Here is a 27596-nt window from a genome sequence, read left to right as displayed (position 1 = left end):
TGATCCCCATTCCCATTGAGTCCCATAGGACTCAATGGGAATGGGGATTAACACCATTCCGCCCTCCGTGATTCGCGGAAAACCGGGGTTGTAATGCTCCGGTAATTCCGGGAATCACGGAGGTGGAATGGTAATACGAGTCCGGCGGTAACCAGGCGGTTTTACTGCCTCGGTTACCGCCGGACTCGTAATGAGGCCCATAGCGTGGGAAATAACTAAGAAATGGGAAAGCCCTATCTAACATGGAGACAATTGGGAATAACCTTTCAAATGTGTTATTGGACATGCAGGTTAATCAGGAGAACTGGGTTTGAAATTGGAAGGAGAAGGATTACAAATAGGAGAAAAAAAGACAGGCGTGAACCAGACCCTCAGTGGGCTGCCCCTGTCCAGTTCGTTTATGAATGCCTTTGATTGAAACAGGTTGTATTACTTGTACTTGCGGTTGCGGGATGGTGTGCTTAAGGCTTCGAGAAACACTTGGAAGAAGCTGGGCAACTTGCCAAGAGGGTGACCCAGGTCATCATAGCCTGACAAAAGCATGAGCAAAGACATAACTACTGGTAGAATTGTGTTACATAATACTTTTCCTGACCCATGAGAATGACATATGGCTGGCGGGTGACAATATCAAAGCCTGACACGAACCTTAAGCAAGGGCTGAGAAATAATTGCTGGTAGAAGGTTGTCAAGAAGCAAGGAAGGCTTTACATCCCTAGAGCTAAAACTAACTAAAAGCGGCTGGACACACTGGGCCTCATCACGACCTCGGCGGTAACCCTTAAATCCGGCGGTAGCGCTATTACCGCCAGATTTAAGGGTACGCCGAATCAGGGCTTCGGCGGATTTCAAACCAGCTCTGAGCTGTTCTGAAATCCGCCGAGAATTTGCGCTAATACCGCTGGCCGGAAATCCGCCGGCGGTATGAGCGCGAAATTTCCCCATTGAGCCCAATGGGGAATGGGGCATTCCCGAATGGGCTCAAAGGGGAATGGGGACTTCCAAGTCCGCCCAACTCGTGATCCCGCGCTATTAGCGCTGGGGGCTATGGCGGTCGCGCTAATAGCACCCGTGCTAATAGTGCCACCGCTACCGCCGAGGTCGTGATGAGGCCCACTATCCCTTGAGACTGTAAATTAGAAGCAAGAATCATGCAGAGTGCTTTAACCCTGAGCTGAGACTGTGCCTTAAATTAGGGAATACTGGGAAGATTGGTATAACCATAGATAATCCCTTGTGACACATTGAGTTAGTCCGTTCTTACATTGTTTTGCTTAGATTGATATCGGGAAAGAATGTATATGTTTTTTGTTGTGGAAAGATCTATTACCCTGAGAGGAGAAACCAACCCTGACAAAACTGATGTATCTTTTTTGAGTCTGAGATATAAGACTTGTCAGTTCCATTGATCCTTGTTCACACTGGTGAATGACAATGAGCAACGTGGATCGGCAGCATATGGATACTTCTGTCAGGTTGACATGTGATATTAGGAAGCAGTTTGTGTGGGTGGGGAAAGGGGATCCCCCTAACAAAAGAGGGAAAACAGATGCTGTGCATGCTGTGCATGAAGTGATCCTGCAATGAAGTCCCAGTACTGATAGGGTGTAGCGAAGCGATGACTGCGGAAGCGGGAGGCACCACTGGTCTGACATGGAACCATTGGCGTCATGTTTACGTACAGTGGGTCTTAAGGTATGTCATTTGCATATTAATGGAGTTTCACATGTACCCCTAAGAGCCCTAAAAATGTATGCTGGGATTAAAACCTTTTTATGACTTGATTGCTGTACTTTGCTTTTTCTGATTATTTGGATTGCTTTGTTGAAGAACATACTCTTTGGTCCCAATGTATAACCATACTAGATGAATTGACATTGGGCTGATGAGTTAAGTGGGAACCTTTTAACTTCTCATTGTTTTTTTAGATATACCTTGGATGAGTTTGGAACCGCTAGAAGAAATGCCGTAGTGCGTGGCTTTATCGATGCCCTGACCAGGGGTGGCCCAGGAGGTACCCCTCGACCTATTGAAATGCATTCTCATGATCCTTTGAGGTAATCTAAATATTAATATGGAAACCATAATTATTGTTTTCATTCATTTGTGGCACTGAGGATTTAAATGTCTGTTTTGTTTTTCCCAACTTAGATACGTGGGAGATATGCTAGCCTGGCTTCATCAAGCTACTGCTTCCGAAAAGGAACACCTTGAAGCGTTACTGAAACTTGTAACTATACAAGGTATTATGCATTTTATGCTTATAGTTTTATAAGTGAAATGTAGCAAAATGATTTAAAAATATTACAATAGGACTTTGCGTAACATATCTCTGTTTTACGTGGTACATTTACTGCTTAGTTTTAAAAGCAAAGCTACTCGTAAAGGTGGGCCATGGGTAGCTGCAGAACCAGTCTTGTCTTCCATGTTGCGTGTTGCATTCTTCTGGCCTTCTGGCTTCGGGGCAGACATTGACATACCTTTCATTCAGCTCCAATAAAGCCATAGGTGTGCTGGCAGAGCACTCCTGTACCCATCACCTATCCATATACATGTCTTGGTTTGAGTTTCTCTCTTCCTGCATACCGAAAAAGACCCAGTTGGTTTGGTAGAATTTTACGGAAGTAACAGAATATCATTATTGTTTGGTTGTTTATTTTATTTTGGAAGCGTGTAACATGAGGAGATTTCAGTGTTTTTCAAAGGCTTTTGTCACAGGTAGATCCTTGTGCATCCATACATTGTATGTTATGTTAATTTGATTTATAGTGCCGACTAAGACTGCCATTGTTTTGTTTTAACTAGTACCACTCTGTCCATGTCCTACTAGCGCAGTTCAGTATGGCAACATGCATGTTTCAAGCTTCTTTCTGAAGGCGGTGAGCTGGGGAGAAAGGGCATTTGAGGGGGTTGCAGCTTGGGGGCAGACAGCGCTTCCACTTATACGACATGGCCAGACTTTTGAGTTAACCAGCTTTTCTTGTCCAGCAGAATGTAAGGGTCTACAGGAGCGTGGATTAACATGTATTATGAGAAAGGGTGGCCCGGCTCTATTCAGCACCCCAAAGGACTATGCAAAGAGCTTTCAACATAATATGTTTATTGATTGGAAACGGATGCAGTGTGTTAAAGACGACTGGAACATGTGTGCACCATGGGCCACAGCAGAGTAATCTTGTGCACAAATGCCTTTTATGCATGGTTTGGTCCTGACACATAATATGCACTTGCTGCTGTATCGGTACAATTGTGGACAGCGCACCCCAGAACGCATATCGCCCACCCCATACGGCAGCTTTCCCATCTGCCCGCTCTTCCCAGTGTAAGCCAGTGGCAGTGGATTGTGCCCAGCAAGCAGGGCTCCTTTCATACCCATGCCCCGTTTGCAAACAGGGATGGAAATGCACTAAGTTCCATTTCATGTATTAGCACCTTAAGGCCAGGCACACGTGAGTCGCGCCTATGTCAGTCGAGGTTTGGCTCTTGTCCCTCTCTTTCCCCAACATTCTGTGTTGCGGACCTCTAGACATATGGTTGAGGGGTGGTAGGTTCTAAAACTCAGATTGCCATTATCTGAAGCTGCCATTTCTCTGAAGCTGCTTAGTCTGAGGTGGGTGTTCTCTCATGCTGTAGCTAAGGTGACTACTTGTGTCTCTGTTAAGATAAGTCCCCTTTTATTTCAGTTTGTGTTCCTAGGTGGCGACACTTTGCCTTAGAATGTGAAACTGACCCTTAGCATCAAACGATCTAATTTCTAATCGTTTTTTCACACAGGCTGACTGCCATCTATTGATATTTACTCTATTGTATTAGTAGCTTTCATAGCTTCAATCACGTTAATAGAGCCCCAGTGATTTTCCCTTTTTAATCAAAAAGCATTTAGCGAAAAGCTACCATTGCATAGTTTTATTTGATTTACAAATCCTTGTTAGATGGTACCTATTAATGAATTTGAAATGAACCAGTATTGGCAAAGCCAACCGTGTTGCAGTTTGTCTAGGCATGGGACCAGCATCTTTGATGCACTGACAGAATGGTACTATCTGTCCATGAAAGGGCAACAGCTAAGAATTGGTGATAATAACTGCGCATATTAGGGCAGTGCCTGGAAAATGTCTAGTGCCGGCTGAGGAACGAACACTGTTGGCTTTGCCAATGATTGTTTAACAGTAATTTGGTGTTAGGAACATATGCAAGGCCACACATACTGCTTATAAATAAAGACACTCCTAAGACATTTTTATGACACTAGGAGCTGTTTCATATGTCTGCATTGAAGCCATTACCTTTCAGAAGACTGCTTGGAAAGCATAGAGCTAGCTCAAAGAGTTCCCATGGAGGTGGGGGTGTTTGGGCGGGTAGAGACAGGTAATCGGCAGGAATGACCATAGGAACTAACATGGCTATGCTGGGCAATGGGTGGGTAAAATGCCAAACACACACGAGCTGTTTCTCTCTCCTTCTGCCACGTAAAACACCACTTAATGGTCCAAAACTAAAATAGACATATGTGCATACCAAAACGTGCTTATATGTATTTAGAAAGCGAACTGACGTTTGTAATAGTTTTAAAATTTAAGATAATTGAATTCCTACTAGGATAAAATGCCATACAAATAATTACTATGTGGATCAGCACAGATTGTCTGGCTGATCTGTTCCCTTACTAAATGGAATTCAGTCTGCTTGCAGTAGCTATACATATAATCACTGTTATTAAATAGAAAATGTAACACTTCTTAAACATATTGACAGGCACGTTATGCTCAATAATGTATAACCAAAGAGAAGAGAAAAAAACATTCCCATCTCTGTTTTTTAAATTGTAAATAATGGAAAATAAAAGGGTGTACAACTGCACCATTTCATGAATGCATTACGAAATAAACATATCCCTGCTGATAGAGACCCAGTAAATGCATTGATGATTCACTTTCCAATATTTTGTACAGCGATGTGCTCTTTAGCATTTGGTGGACGATTTACAGAGCTCTCCTCCATTCTGGTTTTAATGGAATGACACTTATGGAGGATTTGGTAAGGAAGTCATTTGAGGTGTATTTATCATTCAGGAAGTTTTAAGCAACTAAGTGCGTTCCTAGCCATACCAATTTTCTTATAATTAGTTTACTCAATCTTGCTTGGTTTAGTACACAACCGTTGCCATTAGTCAAAAGGACACAGAGATATAGAAGAGGGGTGTTGGTGCTGCCATCTGCAGACTCTCAAGCCTGCTCTGTTTCAGCAAAGACTGTGCCGTCCATTCATCTTGAGTTTATTGTGCATCATCTGGACAGACAGTCGTATGATCACATTGTGAGATTCATGATCTCTTTTCCTCGTAAATGCACAAAAAGTCATTTTGAGATGTGAAAATTTGATACATGTCATATAAGTGGATTCAGTGAAAGCATACCCTACTGCACAGTAAAAACTGCTGTATAGTCTTCCTTGTTGGATCCAAGCAGTGACCCTGGCAGCTTTGATTTCTTGACATACCTTTATGAGGCTGGTCTGAGGCCTGTCAACAGCCATTCTCTATTCGATAGGCCAGAAAATTATACTTTTAAATGAAGGCACATGTCTAACAGTACAATCGATTATTTTGTGGTCCCTGTTAGTGACTGATGCTATGTGCTAGACTTTGAAGTTATTATGTGTAGGAAATGCAATCATAACTGACTTAAGCTTTCCTACATTAGCAGGACTACCTCAAGCATTGGTAATGGGGTTGTGTGTAGAAAGACAGATGAGCTGATGGTGTGTTTTTACAAAATGGGCTTAGATTAAGGTCCCTTGGAGATGTATTGTCCATGGGAACGGATGGTGGAGTGGAACCTGTGCTGACAGCGTTTGATAGCCGTTTTATGCAATTTAATGGACAATACTAAAGGTCTAATCAACATTTGAACTCTGTGTTTTAGGCTAGGTGGTATAAATCGGCAGAGCAGCCAATCAACTGCTGCTATTCCATCTGTAGGCTTATCCACGTGACAACATTGCAATATCAGATAGTTGCCGGAACTACGAAGACTCCTTAAGCACAGCTGGATTACTAGCACCGGAGAGAGAGCGGGACATAATATGAGCTGCCATTCTCTGTAAACGTCATGCCAGTTTTTGGTCCATGGATGCAACGGAGCTAGTGGATAGTGATTCAAACAGGCATGGGGGTGGGAAGGAAATTATAGAATCTGATTGGGTGGCACATTTCTCATCACTATACGGTTTAGTAAAATAATGCAAGAGTTAGTGGACTGCATGGGAAAGTAACTAATAATGGTACTATTATGTTTTCCCTGAGTCAGGTAAAGGAAGTGCTTACCAATAGTATATCCTTGAAATTACCAGGCAAAGGTTTGTCACCATTGAGCAAGCACTGAATCTACTTCTGTTAGTAGGTGCACTGCTACTTATGTGTCACCCGTTTCTTGATTTGTTTGAACATTTTGTTGTGCCTTTGACTGTGCCAGTTGTGTCCTTCTGTGGAAAATATTCGGTGCGAAAGAGGGTTCGCTTTTATCGAGCTTGTATATTTTGGAAGAACTCGATTCTGATTCAGAAATCAGGATAAGTTCCGGCATAAAAGGTGAATTGTCTTCTTGATTTCCATCCCCGCTGAGAGTTGTCCAAGGCTGTGTTTTTTGCCCCACATCTATTTAATATTATCCTGTCACTGTAAGCAATGTTCCAAGAGTGGGTGGACAGCCACTGTGCTTACTGCTATATTTTGACAATGCAGTACTACCTGCTTGTTCCCTAAAAGCCTTGCAGACATTGATTTATCGATATGCTGAATTTATGGACTTTAGAGGTCTCATGGTCAACATAAGTAAGTCCACACTAACGTCATTGGGCAAACGTAGAGGTAAGCCCTATTTTATGACCTGTAACAGAGGGAGAATGGAGTGGGTACAGACGTATGACTATTAAGTTATTATATTTAATACTGTCTTTAGGTGGAATGACCATCTGCGTAGGTAGACGTCTATGATGAAGTAGTCAAGCTTTGCACATTTTTACCTAGCGAAGCACACCTGGAGTCATCAAATCAAGCCCATAGTTATGGCTTACCAAACAAATACTGTGCCATCAGTAGCACACCGGGCAGGCATTTGGGGTTCTACTGGTGTGGAGATTGGTCCTTCTAGAAGTTTACCTACACATGAAAGCTTTACTACTTTGGTGCTCTATTTGGTCTAACCAGTCTGCAGTACTTACTTAGAGAATTGTTTCACTTTTATTACACAGTGACTTAAATCACAAGGTACCCTTCATTATTTTTCTTAAAAGAACAAATTGGTAAGCTGAGTCTGATGCATTATTTTAATGTCTCTGATCTGCTGGACGTAAAGTACAAAGGATAGTGGAGGAAAGATTCGGGCACATAGTGATTCTAGCAGATAATGGTTTGAGTTTACAAAAGTCACTTTACGTTCTGTATACCCTGTTAAAAACAGTACCTGTGTTACAACCGTATGTGTTTTGGGTCAAACACTTGCACACTTGTTCCCTTTTGACCAGATTCACAAAGAATAAACTTCCACTCAGTGTGATTGTAGCCATCTGGTCTGATAGCCATCAACAGAGAAATCATATACATGCTGAAGTATCAGGAGCCAGATGGTAAGTAAATAACGTTCTTTGTTTACATTTATTATTGTACCGGCGCCCCGCACTCCGTCTCCTCCTCACACTCACAATCTCGTCCTAACGGTCTCGCACGGAACGCTCACAACTCCTTCCAGCATTCTTTAACAGGTTCTACTCACGCGCAGGCAGGGAGCCGGGGAAACACATATAACAACAATTGATAATACTACATCATCCCCCTCTTTTATAAATTTGAGTAAGGAAAAGGATAAACATTTCCAACTTTAACACATCTAAGCATAAAACGTATAATAAAAACATTTCAACATAACCAAAAGTACAAATTTTACATTTTCTTAGTCTAAAAGTTATATTGAAAAACCTCCTTAAACAAGGAAGCTATTTAACTCTGCATGACATAATCCCTGGACCAAATCAGTAACTTCATTTCTCTAGAACTATGCACCCTCCTATTATCAGAAACTACATTATTTTGTTGAGTTGCGCATTTTCAACTTGTCTCCTTACTTCACCATTAATATCCACATTTTCAATTCCATATTGAATATGATCATCTCCAAATAATTCAATCGCTCTCCTTCTCTCAGTTTTGATTTGTTTATCTCTTTCATTCACGCCTCTACACATCCATTTACTAACCCTCTCCATATTCCATACTGATCCTCCCTCAACTCTGACAGCTCTCCTGAATACTTGTAACACTTTGAGTGGACTGCTATATTTAGAGTCTCCCTTCTTAACATTGCGTCCAAATTTGATTCGCACTAAATCTCCTGGTAATATTCTCAACTTACTCTTCTCTGGTGACCTGAACCTTTCTTTATAGGTATAAGACTGGACCTGTCTATATTTTTACCAGAATTTTGTAACCCAGTATTAACACTTTTTCTGTAATTAAACCATTCAGGATTTAGCAAAGTATTTGGAGCTCTTCCTCTCATTAATTCAAAAGGAATTTTAACTGATATTCTAGTGCTCCATACTCTCTCCTTAAGAACTTCGTCTACTGGCATATTGTTGCTCAATGCCATCTGTACTGCCTCAACAATTACCCGGTTATATCTCTCCACCAATCCATTGGTTTGTGGGTGATACAACGACGAAAATCTCCATTCAATTCCTGTTCTTTTGGCAAATTCACTCATTTCTCTACTTCTGAATTGGACTCAATTATCACTCATTATTATTTTTGGAAATCCTTCCCTTCTGCATATCTGCATTATGAATTTTATTATCTCATTAGTATCAATTTTACTCACTGCCTTGACTTCCACCCACCCTGAGTAGTAATCAACTAGAACTATCAGGAACTTCTTCTCCATAACTAACCTCTCATATGGTCCAATAATGTCAATTCCTACCTTTTCCCATGGTGCATTACCTTTATCTATGTTCATAGGCTTCGACTTGACAATCCTGCAGCTCTTGTCACTGTTCTGACACGGCCAACAATTCCTAATGAACCTCTCGATCATAAGACCCATACCTGGCCACTAGTATTTCAAACGCACATTGTTCTTCGTGCCTGTGATACCAGGATGACCCTGGTGTGCTTTCTCAATTAACTCACTCCAAAACTTATGCGGGGGAATTAATTTATCTCCCCTCACCAAAAATCCATCCTCCATTGAAAATTCATCTCTAACTTCCCAATATTTCTTACAACCTTCACTGATTGCCCTTTTCTCAGGCCACCCTGATTCAGTATATCTCCTTATCTCTTGCAACTCCTGATCTTTACTCAATTCTTCAATCCACATATCCTTGGAGGTAACCTCAAATATGACCGCCACCATTTCTTCATCCAAATCCATACTGATTTCACCATTCTCTAGTGGTAATCTAGACAAATAGTCAGCGACTACATTTCTTTTCCCTGGTACATACTATACAGCAAAATTGTAGTCTTGTAATTTTAAACTAAGTCTAGCTAATCTCGGTGAAGCTTTACTCATTCCTTTCACTGTGAGAACTTCAATTAAAGGTTTGTGGTCCGTTTGAATTATGAATTTGTTTCCCCATACATATTTCCTAAAATAATTCACCGCCCATGCACAAGCCAATAATTCTTTTTCAATCACAGAATATCTGCTCTCCGTTTCTGAAATGGCTCTAGAGGCATGACTGATTATCTTCTCATTGGCATCCTCATTTATCTGTTTTAAAACTGCCCCTAATCCATTCCCACTAGCATCAACTGTGATTTTAGTTAACCTCCCAAACTCAAATCCTCCCAATTCCAACGAGTTACAAATTCCTCTTTTTATGCATTCAACATTCCAAATAAATTTTGCATCCTTTTTTAACAATTTCCTCAAAGGTTCTGTTACACTCACAAACATTTTTATAAACTTATTGTAATATTCGCATAATCCCAAAAATGATCTTAGTTCATCTTTGTTGCTTGGATTATGCGACTCCTTGATCGCTCTCATGGCATCCCCCTTAGGTTTATAACCGTTACCATTCACGGTATGCCCTAAATACTCCACTTCCTCCACTCCAAATTTACATTTACTTTTTGCAGTTTTCAACCCAACTTCTTCCAATCTCCTCAACACTTCTTTCAACCTGCCATCATGTTCTTCCGATCCTTTGCCAAATACAATTATATCATCTTGATATACCAGTGTTCCACTTAATCCCTTCAACACATGCATTATAATCCTTTGAAATACTGCCGCCGCAGATGCTAATCCAAACGGCATGCTTTTAAATCTATACAACCCATGTGGCGTAATAAATGCTGTAATATCTATACAATCCTCCGTCAATGAAATCTGATAAGCGCTCGAAAGATCTAAAGTTGAGAATACATTAGCATTATCAATACGATTCAACATCTCAGATATGATGGGAAGCGGAAAAATGTCAGTTATGATGTTTTTGTTGACGTCTCTTAGATCTACGCAAATTCTGAGTTTGCCATTTTTCTTCAATGCGACCACGATGGGGCTCACCCATTCAGATGATTTAATTTTTTCTATAACACCTTCTGACTCCAGATTTGCAAGTTCTTGCTCAACTTTGTCAGCAATGGCAAAGGGAATTGGTCTGGATTTTGTGTGTTTAACGGGCATCGCTCCCTTCTTGAGATGGATCCTGTGCGCAAAACTTTATAGCAAACCTAACTTCAATTTGCCTTCTTCTACTTCTTTGACATTCTTGGCATCCTTCTTTCCATATTTTTGACTACTTCCGTTTACAACCAGAATTTGCTCTTCATCACATGGGTCCAACCTGATTCTCAAACCAGCTTGGTCTCTCCAACCCAGTACATTTACCCCTTTTTCCGCTACGTACACCTTCACCTGAGACTGTCTGTTTTTAAATTGAACAATACAGGATAACCATCCAAGCATCTTGATCCTAGAACCTTCAAACCCACCAGGGTTTGGTATATCTGGTGCTTCCATCTTCCTCTTGAGACCATGTGCTACTAAATTCTTCCACGTTTTCTTAGTGATAATTGTCCATGGTGAACAACTGTCCACTTTCACTTTCAATTTCCAATTATCCAGGACTACTTCACAGCTCGGGCATTTAAATTCTCCATTTGGTGGCTCACGTATCAGAAATACTCTTTCTTCCTCTGAATCTTCCTCTTCTTCCAAAATGGCAGAGACTTTCTTCCTTCTACACGTGACAGCGAAATGACCTCGTATGCCACAATTTCCGCATTTTTGCCCCAATGCTGGGAACTGTTTTGCATAGGCATAATGACCAAAACTGCCACAATTATAGCATCTGTCTCCTTCTCTCTGTTGAGCACTCTGAAATCTAAGATCATATTGAATTATTGGTTCATTCTTCACCCATTTCTTTCCTCTTTATAAACCCCCTCTTTGTTCAAAACTCTTCAATTTGCCACCTCTTCCAGAATTGACTACATTTTTTTCTTTGTTTCTAACATTTGTTCCTCCTCTATCTTTAGGTCTTAATACATTAACCTGACCTTGTTCTTCTGTTTCTTTCACTTGTATTTCCTTGCTACTATGTTTCTGCATACTCTGTACAACCTCTTCTTTCTTGTTCTTCATCTCCTTCGAGCATAATTGACTGTGTTCTACACGTTTAGCGATTGCTATTGTTTCCGGGAGAGATGGATTGCCAATCATCCACAATTTGTCTTGTACTAAATTATCTTTCGAATGTATAATGATCTGATCCCTGATCAACTCATCAAGGGTGATGCCATTGCCAAATTGGCAAGTTCTTGATAACACTCTTAATGCAGAAACATATTCCTCAATGCTTTTATGTTCTTTTTGCACACGTGTGTAGAATTTGTATCTATTAATGGCTACGTTAGTTTCTGGAGCATAATACTTATCTAATTGCCTTATAGCTTTATCATGCTCATCAGCGTCACCAGCTTCGTCTATAGTCAATTCTGGCAGTTCTCTATATTTCTTTTGCCCTTTCAATCCAAAAGCGTGCAACAATAGCTTCTTCTTCCGACATGTGAGTTCTTCATGTTCAACTGCTTGAATATAGTTCATCCAGAAATCTTTCCATTCTGACCATAGCACCACCGGCTGGCCTGGCCCTGGAAGGAAACTTGCTGGTGGTTGAATATTAATGCTTTGCATGGCTCTGAAGGCTTTCCGATATGTAGTCAGCAACTACATAAAATACTTGTATTGACACTTCCTGTACTCAATCAACAAGTAAATCTCTTGCTGGATATTTCCAAATTCATAATGACATTAACTCTGTAAGAAAGTACTGAGACGAAAATGAAGGGATCACTGTCTACTCCTCATTTTGTCTGGGCCAGGTCTGGCGTTTCACATGAATTGTAATTTTCAAACTCCGTGTGAAGGTACTGTGACGAAAATGAAGGGATCACGGTCTCCTCCTCATTTTGTCTAGGCCAGGTCAAGCATGTCACATGACTTGATGGCTTCCTGATGGGTCCTTTTTTTTTTTCTAACCCCTACTACTACGATGCTTGGATCGTATTTCTCGGAGACTTAATGAACACTTTTTCTGCTTCCTGCACGAACCAACGCAATGCTACGCGCCGGTTCGGAGCATCTGCTCTCCCCTGCAGTTCAGTTACACTGCCAGACACCTGCACAAGCCAAAACGAACACAACGCACAGGCTCGGAGCTTTCTGCTCTCCTTCCCCACTTCTTAGCAGGGCCGCAATCAGCACAAACCCACGCAACGTTGCGTATCAGTTCGGAGCTACAGCTCTTATTTCTCTTCTCTACGTGGGTCCTCAGGGCGCCGGCATCCTCGTCGCCATTTGAAGTATCAGGAGCCAGATGGTAAGTAAATAACGTTCTTTATTTACATTTATTATTGTACCTGCGCCCCGCACTCCGTCTCCTCCTCACACTCACAATTTCGTCCTAACGGTCTCGCACAGAATGCTCACAACTCCTTCCAGCATTCTTTAACAGGTTCTACTCACGCGCAGGCAGGGAGCCGGGGAAACACATATAACAACAATTGATAATACTACACATGCATTGTAGGCCACAAATATAAGTTGCATTTTATGTGTTATTGTCCATTTTATGCTGTAATGAGATCAGGAATTTTAAACGCATCAGTTTTACTCCATCGCCCAGCCTTGTTGTATCTTTAGCTGCTTCCAAGCCACCTTGTACGTTTAGCCGTAGGCAGATATTTGGCTTTGGCATTGAGAGCAAGGTTATTTATTTAACATTTTAAAACTATTTTTTTGCATTTTGTATTTATTTGTACAACCCTTTCGTCAAAGTGCTTTATACAATTAGAAAATGCGGTACAAAATAATGAGGAAAGTCGAGTAATCGAATGCAGTGGAGAAATGGTCCTTTAAACGGGTGTGAAAAATGTGGTAGGGAGATAAGGAACGAACAGTAAGAGGAGGAGAGTTCCAGTGCTTGGGTGCTAGGAGGGAGTATGAACGAAAGCGAGAGGAGGCACATGGGGGACTCCTAAAATGAATGAAGAGAGTAGAAAATGTGAAGGTCAGAAGGAAGATGACATTTTTCGCAAAGGCGCTCGATTTTGAGGAATGAAGACTAGTAAAGCGATTTAAGAGCCGGGGTAAGCTAGGGTCGTGGTGCGCTAGGGTCGTGGTGCTTTACGGGAAGAGACAAAGGAGCGGGAAGGATACAGGGAGTTGGGAGTGGATGTGAGGGCAGAGTGAAGATAAGTGGCAGCAAGATCCAGAGTGGATAACGAGTAAGTGTCAATAGGAGGGAGAGGATGGGAAAAAGCGTGTAGACATTTGAAGGAGGTAGTAGGAGAAAGGGGAGAAGTGGAAACAGGAAGACAGGAAGAGAGGTAGAGAAAGAGAGGAAGAAGTGATGCGAGGAGTAGATAGGCTGAGTGCAAGCAGAACCTTCAGAGGGAAATAAAGCAAAAATAAGATAATGAGAAGAACCCGGGACATGAGAGGCGACAGGGAAGACTAAATAGATGGTAGGAATTAATGAGAGGTAAGAAGGATGGAGAGGAGCTGGTCGAACTGAGATGTAAATTAAAGTCACCAAAGAGAAAAAGGCGTAAGAAAGGGGAAGTCGAAAGGTATGAAGTGAGTCGAGATCACTAATAAATGATAGTAGATGATGCGGAGGGTGATAAATGATGAGAAAGGAAAGCAAAAAAGATGGCGCGAGAGGTGGTATTTGAAGGTAGAGAAGATGGGAAGCTTAGGAGTAATAGAGGCATGATTCCAAGAATGGTGGAATACTATACAGATGCCAGCACCTTTCCGAGAGAGGCAGGGTTGTTGGACATATTAGAAAAGTAAGAGCAAAGAGTGGGAAGAGTATTGGTGTGAGACTGGGTTGTAACAATGTGATCTTCCAACGCTGCTTATAGGGAGACAGGTGCAGGAAGGCACGGAATATACAGCTTAACCCTTCACTTATAACTTGACTCGATTCTTACCTGTCTCCAAACCCTGCTTTCCTCGGTTTGAGATCACCCTTGTGTACTTTGATAGAAAGAAGGTAAGGGTAGGGAAAATCAAGAGGTTAGGACAGGTAGGTTCCCCAACCTAAGGGGTACCTACGGAGGAAACACTAGGTTAGAGTAAATACAGCACAAAAGGAGAGGCGGGCAAAAGGAATACTGGTGTACAGTTCTTTTTACTTTTAAGCTTTCTTATATACTTTTCCAGTACACCATCAGGGTTTTTTAAAATTATTTTTCTTTTAAAGCGGCAGAGCACAAAACTTTATATACAGAGTACACCAAACCTAGCAGCTGTTACTAAAAAGCACAAAAATATAAAGAGTCCTTTAAAAATATAAAATGGCTTAAAAATATATACAAAGTCTATACAGTGCACTGTATTAAAACTATTGATAAAGCCCTTACTTGCAAGACAACCTGGCCAGTGTTGTCCAAAGGTCCTTGCTGCTAGTCTCAACGTTTCCCCCCCCTCTGTGCTCTTCTATGGCAGGTGACAGCAGCAGAAAGCAGCTGGTGGCAGCAGACAGCAATAGGCAGGGATGGGGGCCCCCAAAGTCGTAATTCGGCTGTGCTGCTTGGCAAGATGCAGCCCAGCACTCACTTGCAGCATGGGGGGTGTCAGAGTCTGGACATGTCAGATGCAACCCAGCACTTGGAGGCAGCGTGGGGAGACCCCCACATCACTTCTCAACCTGGGCCACGTCTGCTAGGTGTGGCCCAGGGAGTCCAGGTGGGTCATCTGACAGGGGGGGTTGCCCCTTTGCTTATTTTGAGCCCAAAAGGGCTAAACACACATTGAGCGCTCGCATGCTATGGTTAGCGCCAGTAATTAGATGTGCCCGGGAATGTGGCCATCTGGGGGGCAGCACCAGTGATTAGGGTACTTCCCTGCCTATCAGCGGAGCGCTTACAGGGCCCAGGCAGGGGTGCCTACAGGCACTGAGCAGAGCGCCATCAACCCTCTTGCAGGGTTCAACTCTAGTCTCTGGCGCTCTGCTCATGCCGGCAACAGTATTTTCTTTCTTTGAGTAAAGGGACCCTTGCGTGCACATGCACAGGGATCCCTTACTCTAGTATTTTTGAATCCCTGGTGCGGGTCTCCCGTCGGGGGTCAGATTTTCTTTTTCCCATCTCAGGATCCCCGACACAGCTTCACGCGCTGGGGAGACTTTCCTTTATCCCCCGACCGGGGGTTACATGCCCCCCGCCCCCTTGAACTATCTTCAGCCCTGAGGATAGCCTTGACCTTGTCAATGAACCTGTCAAGCCATGATTTAGGACAGGACACCGGTTGCCCCCCGGTATCTTGAATGTCAGGCACCTCCCACAGTACCCCTGAACTCCTAGGAACCTGCTCTAAGGAATGAGGGACAGAAGATTGAGAGGAACGGACTGGAACCTCACACTGGACGCCGGGTGTATCATATGTTAATTTCATAACCGGTCTGCTAACCCTGTTGGTACGATGGAGGGCAGCCAGGGCCTCAGGTAGGTTTTCCCCCGGATTTGGCAAAGTGCTGGGCACCAAGTCGGGGACCATATCTACCAGTGGGGGAATGGGTAACGGTTCCTCTACCACACCCAGCGTGGCAGGGGCTATTGGAGCCGAATCGGAAACAACCTCTGAAGGAATACTCTGAGGATGGGGTTCAGGTTCCCTATGAGTGGGATTTGATTCAGTGGGTGTAGGGTCATGCACTAGTGTCTGATCTAACCCTTGTTCTGGCTAGATGCCAAACTGATCACTTTCGGCATCAGCGTCTTTACTGGCTTCCGGCTGACCACCTCATCACTCAGACTCAGTAGCTGGATAAGCTTCCGGGATTGAGCCTTCGAAGGATCTTCTTCAGGACTTTCAGCGCAGTCGCTGCTGTCTTGTCACCGGCCCCTTGGCTGGTTCTTCATCTGTCACCGCCGGTGTCGGCTCAACCTCATCCCCGACTGGGAGCAGGTGGTTCCAGTGCAAGGTCTTGGTGTACCCTGGCCGTCTTTCCTCTTGCAGTTGGTAGATAGGGAGCTCTCCCAGCTGATGCTCAATGATGAAAGGCTGAGACTCCCACTTGTCACCTAACTTGTTGCGTCCCCTCTTTCCCAGACTGCGAATCAACATAGGATAAAACACTGGTATCATTCTTCGTACAGTTGTACGCATTAGGTCGTGGTGGCCACATGCTGACTGTCTGTTCTTCTCCTCTGGCCTCAGGGTGCCCAGCATGGCCAAGAAGGTATGATTAAACCTCTCAACTTGGGCATCCCTCTGAGGGTGAGTTGTACAGGTCTTCTTGATGCCAACCAGCTCGTCGATTCATGGTCTGGTCCCTGGTCAGAATGAATCCTAGTCGTTCAGCCGTAGTGCACAAAGTATTTCTCCCACAACACACGGGCAACGGTGATGGCAGGCTGTTCTTTGGTGGGAAACGCCTGTGCATACTGAGTGAAGTGGTCTGTCACCACCGGGATGTTCTGCACACCTCGACTGTCCATCTCCAGCTTGAGGAAGTCGATGTAGACGAGCTCCATGGGCACGAAACTCTGCAGATGGTGATGATAGGCTGCAGGACGAGCCGCAGTCTGGCTGCTGACACACCTGGCGCAGTGATGGCAATAATACTCGACATCTGCCACTAGTATGGGCCAGCATAACCTTGAGCGGACCAACTCGACGGTTCTATAACTGCCAAGTTGTCCGTGCTGGTCGTGGAGTGCATACAATACAGCTCAGCAGAATATTCTGTGGCAAAACCATGCGATGTAGTAGTCAGTCCCCAACTTTGGTTTCCTTGTAAAGGATTCCACCCTTCTGCTTGAGCATCTTGCACTCCTTCAGAATTGCAGCTTGCTCTGGGTCATGACGAACGTCTCTGGACACATCCATTCCTGTGGTCTTGGCTTTCAGGAATGGAGCAATGCCAGAATCCGCTAGCTGTGACATACAAATCTCATCTCGGGTCAGACACGGTAGCTCAGATTCCTCCACACTGGTGATATTGCAGTAGACAGCGGGTACTACCTCAGCTGAGGATCCCAAGCAATCCACGCTCCTGGCTCTGTCTGGCTCCTGCTGACTTGCAGCCTGGCAGATAGCTCTGACACCTGCTGAAGACAACTCCTTCCACGAGGTGGATCCAGCGGTATCTTCCGACTGAGCATGAGGCCTCCGGGAGAGGGCATCAGCATCGATAGTAGTGCGCCCAGGTCTGTACTGTAAATTTGAAGTTGTATGTGGACAGTGCAGCGAGACAATAGTGTCTGTTAGCATCCAGCTTCTCCCTCTTCAACACATACATAAGGGGGTTGTTGTCCGTCCTCACCATGACCGTGGCGCCGTAGGGGTAATCCTGGAACTTCTCTGCAATGGCCCACTACAGTGCCAAAAATTCCAACTTGTGGACTGGGTAATTCCTTTCTGCCGCATGCAGGCTTCGGCTGGTGAAATCGACCAGTCTCGTCTCACCCTTGGTCTCCTGGTAGAGAAAAGCTCCCAATCCCTCCAGACTCACGTCTGCATGCAGGATGTACGGCAACTGCGGATCCGCCTAGGGCGGGGACTGGTGCTGTGGTGAGGTTCCGCTTGAGTTCCTCGAAGGCCTGTCGGTCAGTCCCTCACCAAAGGGCTCCTGTGGATGATATAAATGGTCAGCATAGTTGGCCATGTTCTTCTGGCCCCTCTAGGTAGGTGGGATACCCTTTGGTGAGGTCCACAAGTGGTCGACCGATGTTGGCGTATCCCGCGACGAACCTCCTCTAGTAATTACAGAATCCCAGGAAACTCTAACTCCTTGAGGGCTTGGCCAGGTGAGGAGGACATCCATCTTTGCCAGATCCATGGCGATGCCATCCGCGGAGACGATGTGCCCGATGTACTTGACACTTTGTCTGGGTAAACTGGCACTTGTCAACACTAACCTTTAGCCCTTGCTCCCGCAGGCGATCCAGCTCCTTCATGTGCCTCATGTTGTGTTCCACCAGGGTCCTCCCGAACACAATGTCATCTAGGTACAGCAGTACCTCCAGGAGGTTCATGTTGCCGACAGTTTTCTCTATGAGGCGTTGGAAAGTCGCTGGCGCACCGGAGATCCCCTGAGGCAACCTGACGAACTCGTAAAAACCCAAGGGACAGATAAAATTCTTCACACGTTCGGCCAGACGCATCGGGATTTGGTAGTAGCCACTCCGGAAGTCCAGGTCCGAAAACCATGTACTCCCAGTCAGGCAGTCCAGTGCCTCATCTTCCTGGGCATGGTGTACTTGTCTGGAATAGTTCGGAGTTGAGTTGACAGTAGTCAATGCACATCCAGACATCACCCAGTTTCCATTGGGGCGACGATAATGGGAGAAGCATAGGGGCTCCTGGACTCCTGGAAAACCCCTGCCTGCAGAAGATTATCCAGATGGCCAAATCTCCTGGTGCCAGGCGTCGTGACTGCTCCTTGAATTGAGTGTCATCAGACACCCGGATCCGATGTTCGACTCCATGGGCCTTGCCAATGTCCCTGGAGCTTGTGGAGAATTCCTCGGCGCGCAGGGCAAGCTGCTCCCTAAGGTGGCCCTTGTCCCTCTCCGAGATCGGGGAGTTTCTAAAGTCCAAGTTCTTCAGATCCAATGCCGTTTCGGATGAGTTGGGGGCGACACTCGCTGGGGCTACAGATGTAATCAGGTGGAACTGTGTGATGATGGTCCATCCTGGTACACGGATGGTCCTATTGGTCACATTAATGACCGGTACCTTGATGGTCTTCAGGTCTGTGCCATCCGTTGCTCCCCGCTGAGTCGCACTCTGCAGGAACCATCACAGTAGCGTGTGCCGAGATTGTGTTGTGCCCGAACCGGGTGGTGCGAACATCTCCAATGGGTCAATCAGGTAGAGCTTTGGACCGGATCTCTTTCTGTAAGTATGCATGTTGGCACATGGGGTGCATGGACAACGTGCTCACATATAGTGGTCCAGCCATCTCTAGAGATAATGCCGCCAGTAGGTCGAGCATCGAGGAATTAGTTCCAATCACCACCAGTGTTGCGGGATCTTCACTTCGACTGTTGCAGACCTGAGCCAGGGTGTCGATAGGAGCGCTAACTCCAGCTACATCGAATGGAAACTGCAGTCGGTCCTGGATGTACCCCAGATATTTGCAAGGGTTGTCTTCCACGCACAGAAGGTTCAGCCCAGCCAAGGGCTCCAATGAGATATGCGCCAGGTGTTTTCTGTAGAACGACTCATAAACGATGGTCACCTGTGAGCCGCTATCCAGAAGCGCTTGTGTCTGTCGACCAGTAATGGCAATTGTCACAGTGGCGGGTGGTCCTACGTGCCCATCAGGTATCGGCCATGATGTTCAGGTGCTGCGCTTGCTGGTAGTTTGACTACAAATGATCTTCCTCTCAGGTGGACTGGCCGGTCTGGGAGGATGCTGGTTCCCAGATGATTTGCCCACCGGTGGTGTCACTGCAGCGTTGGGCCTGTCTGGTCGCACAGACCTGTTGGTTTCCACCTCTACTTGATTGGAGCGTAGTAGTATTAAGGATTCAGGTGCTCCACTTCCGAGTCCTCGCTGGCGTTTCCCACCATCGCGTGTGTTGGACTATTCAAGGCCTGGAACCTTGCTACGACTTGATTGTAATCCGGTAGATTTGTGCACGTATGCAAGGTGTGGCCCTCCTGGTCACACCTATATCAGAACTGCCAAGGCTGGAGCGGTGCAGTATGCGTTGATTCACACGGGGCTGCCATGGCTCTTGAGTGCGCCGGAAGAGCTGGTGTTCTGTCTCTCGGGATGGCAATGTAGAGCCTCTCCTGCTCTCTGGTGGCCCGGATGTCATTCCAGGCGGTGGCTTGGCCTGCACCCTTTGCAACTCTTCTACTTGATGTTGCAGATCATACTCCGGGACAGCATTTGGAGACACCAGTTGACTTGGTAAACTGTACACTGACATCCCCATTTTTTCTCCATCTCACCCTCCAGAGTATGCACCTCTTGGACCAGTTCATCAAAGAGTGGTGGTCTCTGGGTTCTTTCTCCGAGTTGTAGTTGCCGAAGTAACAGCAGCAGAGATTTGTCTGTGCGCATGAACTGTTGCAGCCTGTTTAGGTTCAGGCTATTTGGCTCAATCCCCTTCCGTTGCAAAGTCAGCTGAAGAATCGGCTTGGTCCTTGTCAGATATTCAGATAGACGCTCCCCCTGTCGGAGGCGGGGAACATAGTACTTCACCATGAGCTCCGCACCAGGCTCAGTGGCGCCAAACATTCCATGTAGCGTGTACATGATGTCCTTCACTGTGGGGTCTGTATGCATGTCAGCGCCTGGATGACCCTCAATGCAGGACCGTGCAGACTCTCAATAACGGAACGCCTCTTCTCCCGATCAGAAGCCCTCCAGTCATGTATCATCTGGTTACTCTGGTCTGCCCAAAGTTGGTATTCTTCTGCACCCCTCTGGGTTGGTTTCTCCCCAGAGCAGGGTCTCAGGTGGACATAGGGACCATGCGCAGATGGTGTTGCGATGGCCTTGTGCTACACGTCCTTGAAAGCATCCGCCATGGAGGAATCAATCGGTTTGGCGCCTCTATCCTCTTGTGTGGCACTGACACGCGCTCTAGGCCCTGGTAGAATAGGGGTGCTTATGGGCACAGCCATGATGGCATCTACACTGTGCGCTGCAGGATGATGGGGCGCAGCACTGGGCAAGGCAGGATTTGGGCTAAGCATAGGTGATGTGATTGGTGCCCTAGCCTGCAACCCTGTCTATGTGTTCAATGCCCAGAGAGGATGGGACACTATTGGGTCGTCCCCCCCCCACCCCCATGGATGGTAAAGGGCAATGTCTCAGGATCAACTTCCTTAGGCCCATAGCAGAACAGGATACTGGTTCCTGCTAGGGCAAGGGCTTTACACAGGCATTTAACCTGCCCAGTGAGGGACTCCGTCAACATGAGCACCTGGTGTAGAGGTGTGCTCCAAGGGACGTCACCTATGATAAAGCTATGGTTGGGCTTAATCCCCTGACCCCAGCTGGCTTCCTGGAGCCGATCCATGGGGATGGTACTTGTCTGTCGAATAAGGTGCCAAATCTGGTAAAATCAAAAAACAAAGTGATTATAATTCTATTTACAAATCACTATCCAAAGCTTGCACAAAAAAATGGATTGTAAAAAAAAGCAAACGTACGCTAGCAAACTATATACAAGGCCAAGAAGGGAAAAAGGTAGCAATTGGGTAAAGGTAAGTAAGTTGGATAGGGAGGGTGTAGGCACACCAAAGATGATCTCAGCAGTGCCTCCAAAAATGTAGCAAGGTGATCTTCCAACGTACGTAGGGAGACAGGTGTAGGCAGACACACAATATACAACTTAACCCTTCACCTAGAACTTGACCCACCTCTTACCTGTCTCCAAACCCTGCTCTGCTGTGTTCGTGATCACCCTGGAGTACTTTGATAGGAAGACGGTAAGGGTAGGGAGGATCAAGAGGTTGGGGCATGTAGGTACCCCCAAATACCCCTAAGGAGGAAAAACAAGGTTAGAGTAACTGGAGCACAAAAGGATAGATGGACAAAAGGACTGCTGGTGTACAGTTCTTTTTAGTTGTTGTAAGCTTTCCTATATACTTTCTGCAGGGTTTTATGAGTTTTGTTTTACAAAAGGGGCAGAGCACAAGACATTATATACAGATTACACTAAACCTAGCAGCTGTGTTACTAACAACTACATAAAGAGTCCTTTAAAAATATAAAATGTCTTAAAAATATATATACAAAGTCACTATATATATATATATATATATATATATAAAATATAAATACAGTGCACTGTATTACAACTTTTTATAAGGACATTACTTGCAAGACAACCTGGCCGGGGTTGTCTCAAGGTCCTTGCTGTTGGTCTCAATGTTTCTCCCTCTCTGCGCTCTTCTGTGGCAGGTGACAGCAGGTCCAGGCCCAGGAAGTCCAGATGGGCCACCTGACAGGGGGGTAGCCTCTTTGCTTATATGAAACCCACATTGGATGCTACCCTGCTATGGGGAGCGCCAGTAATTAGATGTGCCGGGAACGTGTCCACCTGGGGAGCAGCAGCAGTGATTAGGGCACTCCCCTGCCTATCAGGGGAGCGCTTACAGGGCCCAGGCAGGGGTGGACAGGGCCCAGGCAGTGGTGGCTACAGGCGCTGAGCGGAGCGCCATCAACCCTCTTGTAGGTTTCAAGGGTTGTCTCTGGAGACCGCCAGCACCAGCAACAGTAGTTTTTTTCTTTATTGAGGAAAGCGACCCTTGCGTACACACGCAGAAGGGTCCCTTACTCTAGTGTTTTCTTTTTTTACTTCCTGATCCCTGCCACAGCTCTTGTGCCTGGGGTCAGATAGATTTCCGGCGCGGCTTGTGTTGGGGCCCCAATTTTCCTTTTTCCTCATCTCTGGATCTCCGGTGCAGCTTCACGTGCCAGGGATCCTTTCCTTCATCCCCCCACCGAGAGTTACAGGGTAATCCAGGTTTCAGTAAGGGAAAGAAACTGTAAATTGAATAAGTGGAAAAGATCGAGTAAAGTGAGATTTATTACAGATGAAGCAAGAGTTACAGAGATCAATTGAGATAAGAGGATGAGGAATTAGGGAGGTGTCGGGGAGAAAAAGTTGGAAGGGTTGCAAGAAAAGGAAGACACATGAGAGGAAGGGCGAGATAAGAAATGGGGTGGGGTATGAGAGTTCATATCAATAGAGAGAGGTGGATAGAGAAAAGGAGGTAAAAGAATAAAGGGAGTTGGTGCAGCAAGGATGGGATTATGAGGGGGAGGTGATGAGGCTTACATTGAGATCAGGAAGAAAAATAAAGGTTAGATCTGTGTGCAAATGGGGGCAAAAGGGAGGGTAAGCTACTCTTAAAATGTCGCCCTTGGAAAGGATGCCCAGAGCGCAGACATCCAGTAGAGAATGGAGTTAAATAGTAGCAAAGTCACATGTAGCGCATGGAGCAGTCACTGCAGCGAGCAGGGGAGAGCCAAAGGGGATGTGAAGCTGCAATTACCGGGCTACCTTGGGTGGCCGATACTCCAGGACCTTCTAGGTCTAGCTGCAGAAAAGTGTGTGGCTACGGTCACTGGCGAACTGGCTGGGGCACTTATGTTTTTTTAATCACAAGAAGCATCCTGTTATGTTATCCATTTAGTACTGAAGAACAGCGCAAAGGCAACCTGGCACTACCAAGACTGAGAAGGCACCAAGGCCAAGCATTGAAATTGGAAGAGCAAAGTTTTTAAAGCACGTCTGAATTGCAGATGAGCGACCATAGACCAAAGTGCAATGGGCAGGACATTCCACAACGTGGCAGTCCTCACTGAGAATGAGCAATGGCCAATTCGAAAAAATCGAAATCTAGGCACAGAGATGAGAAACCTGTCCCTAGAATGCAGCAGACCGCCAGGAACACAGGGCCAAAACTTCAGCTGGAGTTATTCTGGCCCCACAGAGTTAAAGGCTCTGTGTACAAGAAACAGGGACTTAAAGTGCAAATGCTTGACCACAGGTAGCCAGTGTAGAGCATGCAGGACCGGGGAGATGTGATCCCTAAAAGAAGCATTGGTGGCCAGCCGAGCAGTAGAGTTCTGCAGGATTTCAAGGCATTGTACAAGGTAATCAGGTTGTGCCAGGTATAGCGAGTTACAGTAATCGATACGACTAAGAGCCAAAGCTGCAACCACCGGGGCAAGAAGAATGTAAGGAATAAACTGCAACACCGGTCTAAGTATTTTCAGCTGAAAATGACCTATCTGGCACACTGCACCAATTTGAGAAGGCATGGAAAGGGAGGCAGAAAGTTTAACACAAAGATACTTTACAACAGGCTGTGCGGCAAGGAAAGAACCAAAGAAAGAGGGCCAGAAAGGAGGAGTCCTGAGAGAGGTGGCAGAGGAAGAATCCACGACCAAGACGTCAGACTTACCCCCATTCAATTTAAGACAGTTGTCACTCATCCAGCTCCCAATGGCCTGCAGACACCCGCTCAGCTGAGTGGCATGGGCAGGATGGAGGAGGTCCAGCCAGAACTATAATCTGGGTATCATCAGCGTAAGAGTAACATCTGAAGCTGTGTGGGTGGATCAGAGCAACCAGATGCTGGATGTAAATATTGAACATGGTGGGTGAAAGAGCAGAGCCCTGAGGGACCCCACACACCAAAGCAGATAAAGCAGAGAAAAAAACGCTGCAAAAACGGCAACTGAGAACGATCAGAGAGGAAGGAATGAAACGACGAGAGAACTGCGCCAGAAATCCCAGCCGCAGAGAGGCGGCTGATCAGGATGGGGTGGTCGACGGTATCAAACGCAGCCAAGAGATCCAACAGAATCAATGCTGCCACTCCACCCTGATCCGAAATCAATGTCAGATCATCCAGCACAGAAACAAAGACAGTTTCAGTACCCCGACCAGGTCTAAACCCTGACTGAAAGGCATCAAACAAGAGCGAGTCTTCACACAACTGCCCAAGTAGAGGGGCAACCAATGATTCAAGCAGCTTCATGAAGAAAGGTAGAAGCGATATCAATGGAAAATTAGCAAGAGTCAGAGGATCAAGAGAGGGTTTCTTGAGCAAAGGAATTACCAAGACACGTTTAATCTCGGGAGGGATGAAACCTGTAGAACAGGAGTGATTAATAGCCAACATAACATTAGAAACCATAAGGGGCAAAATCTCTTTTACAATATTAAGAGGAATGGCATCAGTAGGGGAGATTTCATTGTCTCCACCGCCAAGATGATATCACCGACCACAAAGGGAGGAAAAGAGTCCCAGTGGGACCCAGAGGCAGGCAAGGGCACAGGAGTCTGGACAAATGCAAGTAGCAAGGGCGGGACCATCGCATCCATGGGTTGGTTCCGAGCCAGCGAAATATGCTCACAAATGTCATCAATTTAGTGAACAAAAAAAATTGGCTGAGTCACAAAGCTTTTTAGAGGGGGGACGGAACCAGCTGGGGACACCTTAGAGGCGAGTGAGCGGACAACCTTAAATAGTTCTTTGGGCTGATTAATAGACTTCTCAATTTGATAGGTGAAAAAATTACGTTTGGGCTGATTAATAGCTGGATGGTAACTGGAGGTGATGAAACGAAATGCAGCCCTATCACCAGAGGAACAGGAAGAGCGCCATTTCCTTTCGGCTTGCGTGCATTGTAAGTCGAAGAATTTTACGGTCGTCATTAAACCAGAGCTCCGAAAGCCTGACCATGTACTCTGATGCATTTAAAAGGGGCCATTAGATCAGCCACAGTGGTGTGAATATCTGGGAAAGAGAACAAAGATCAAGACAGGAGCGGCAAGACACCGCTCATTGATAAGATCAGCAAGAAGAGGATGCTCAACCAAACGCCAGTTGCGCTTCCACACCTTCTGATTGCAAAATGTAGAATCGCAATCATTCAAATTATGAACAAAAGGAATAACCAGATGATCAGACCAGGTAATCCTATGAGCATTAGCACGGACACAGCATTATATTTAGTAAAAAAATCAAATTCAGACGATTGCCCCAGATATGAGTGGGCTCAGAAAAGTTGCACCAGTGGCAAATCGACCATGGCTACAATAGATTTAGTGGCAGCGCTGTCAGAAGGGTCATTACACCTACAATTGAAATCTGCAGCAACAACAAAGATTGGTGTATTGAAGCTGCAGCAAAGCCACAAGATTGACAAAAGCATCAGTAAAAGTAGGATCAGATCCAGTGGGATGGTAGATAAGAAAATGGAGAGTCCTGGAGGCAGATAAGACCATATGGACAAAAAGATCTTCAATTGTACAATTATCTAGCAGAGGAATAACAGTAGAAGTGAATATAGCTTTACAAATGAAAGCAACACCGCCACCAGGGCGATTAGATGAACGGTCAGACCTCAGTATATAATATATGTAACCGTCGGGCAACATAGCCACAACAGCAGGCCCTAAAGAATCGGATAGCCAGGTTTCAGTGACCAGCAGGCAATCTGACTTAAGGTCAGACAAGAGATCAAAACAGTCCGACGCATGAGCCACCAATGATCTAGCATTGCACAACAAGCAGTGCAGCTGACTTGGATTTGTTGCTGGCACGACTGAAGTGGCCACAGGATTGAGCACAAAAACAGGGGGCAAAGAAGTATCATTGGGTGGCCAAGACAATAAGCTGTTCCCGTGTGGCAAAAGAAGGAGGTAAAGACTCATCAAGAACATGTAGGGAAGGAGACCCAATGCCCTAGACCCTTGCCGGGTAATGGACAGGCCCAGACAGACTTGCCTTTAGCGCGGCCTCGCGCGCATCAGGCGTGCCCGCTGCATCCGTCCTCTGCGCTGCTTGTACTGATGGCACATAAGTGTCAGCTTGGAGTAAAACACGAAACTGCGTGGTACGCGGGAATAAAAGAAATACTGTGTCAAAGCAAACGTAGAGGAAATCTCTACAAATATATTAAATTAACAAAGTTTCCAATAAATGAAATGAACCAGCCAAATGCGGAATTTAGGAAGCAGAGAGGCAGGCACACAATTAAAAAAAATATACAAATTAGAAATCAGTAGTCTACCCCTACCTGGACGATTGGTAGATCAGAGCACGTTCTGCCGAACAAGCCCTCAATCATCTGAAAGTCACCTGTCACTTCCTCCACAGACTGGGCTTCTCCCTCAATTTCAAGAAGTCACAAAGCACCTTCCTAACAGCTCCAGTACATAGCTGCTGTATTAGACACATCCTTGGGAAAGAGCTTGCCAACCAAGTTGAGGGCTCAAGACATTCTTCAGATGGTTTCCAAATTCCAAAATCTCCAGGCCTATGACTTCTTAAGGTTGCTCGGCCTCATGGCATCCTGCATTTTCCTAGTGCCAGAAGCACGCCTGAGGATGAGATCCCTTCAATTGGCTCTAAAGACTCAATGGTCCAAGTTCTCAGGTCAAATGATGGATCTCCTTCAGATTCCGAACAAGGTTTGACAGGATATCCTGTGGTGGACTTGCACAGAGAACATCCTAAAAGGAGAACATTTTTGGCAACCATGGCCAGAGATTACAGTAGTGACGGATGCCTCACTCGTGGGGT

The 27596-nt window shown here is 45.4% G+C and overlaps 1 protein-coding gene across 2 annotated transcripts in view; it reads left to right on the top strand.

Moving 5' to 3' along the window:
• Positions 1 to 27596, top strand: part of COG6 (component of oligomeric golgi complex 6) — a 1358763-nt gene that overhangs the window by 635880 nt on the left and 695287 nt on the right. For both annotated transcript variants that reach the window (XM_069639705.1, XM_069639707.1), the window contains exons 9-10: positions 1929 to 2057; positions 2152 to 2243. In XM_069639705.1, coding sequence (XP_069495806.1) covers positions 1929 to 2057; positions 2152 to 2243 — 221 coding nt within the window. The remainder of the gene's footprint in view (positions 1 to 1928; positions 2058 to 2151; positions 2244 to 27596) is intronic.

This window comes from Ambystoma mexicanum, chromosome 7q (genome assembly GCF_040938575.1).
Source record: "Ambystoma mexicanum isolate Mex_15411 chromosome 7q, UKY_AmexF1_1, whole genome shotgun sequence".
In the NCBI taxonomy this organism is placed as follows: domain Eukaryota; kingdom Metazoa; phylum Chordata; class Amphibia; order Caudata; family Ambystomatidae; genus Ambystoma; species Ambystoma mexicanum.
Note: the sequence above shows the minus strand (reverse complement) of the source record. Positions and strands in the feature narration are given on the sequence as shown.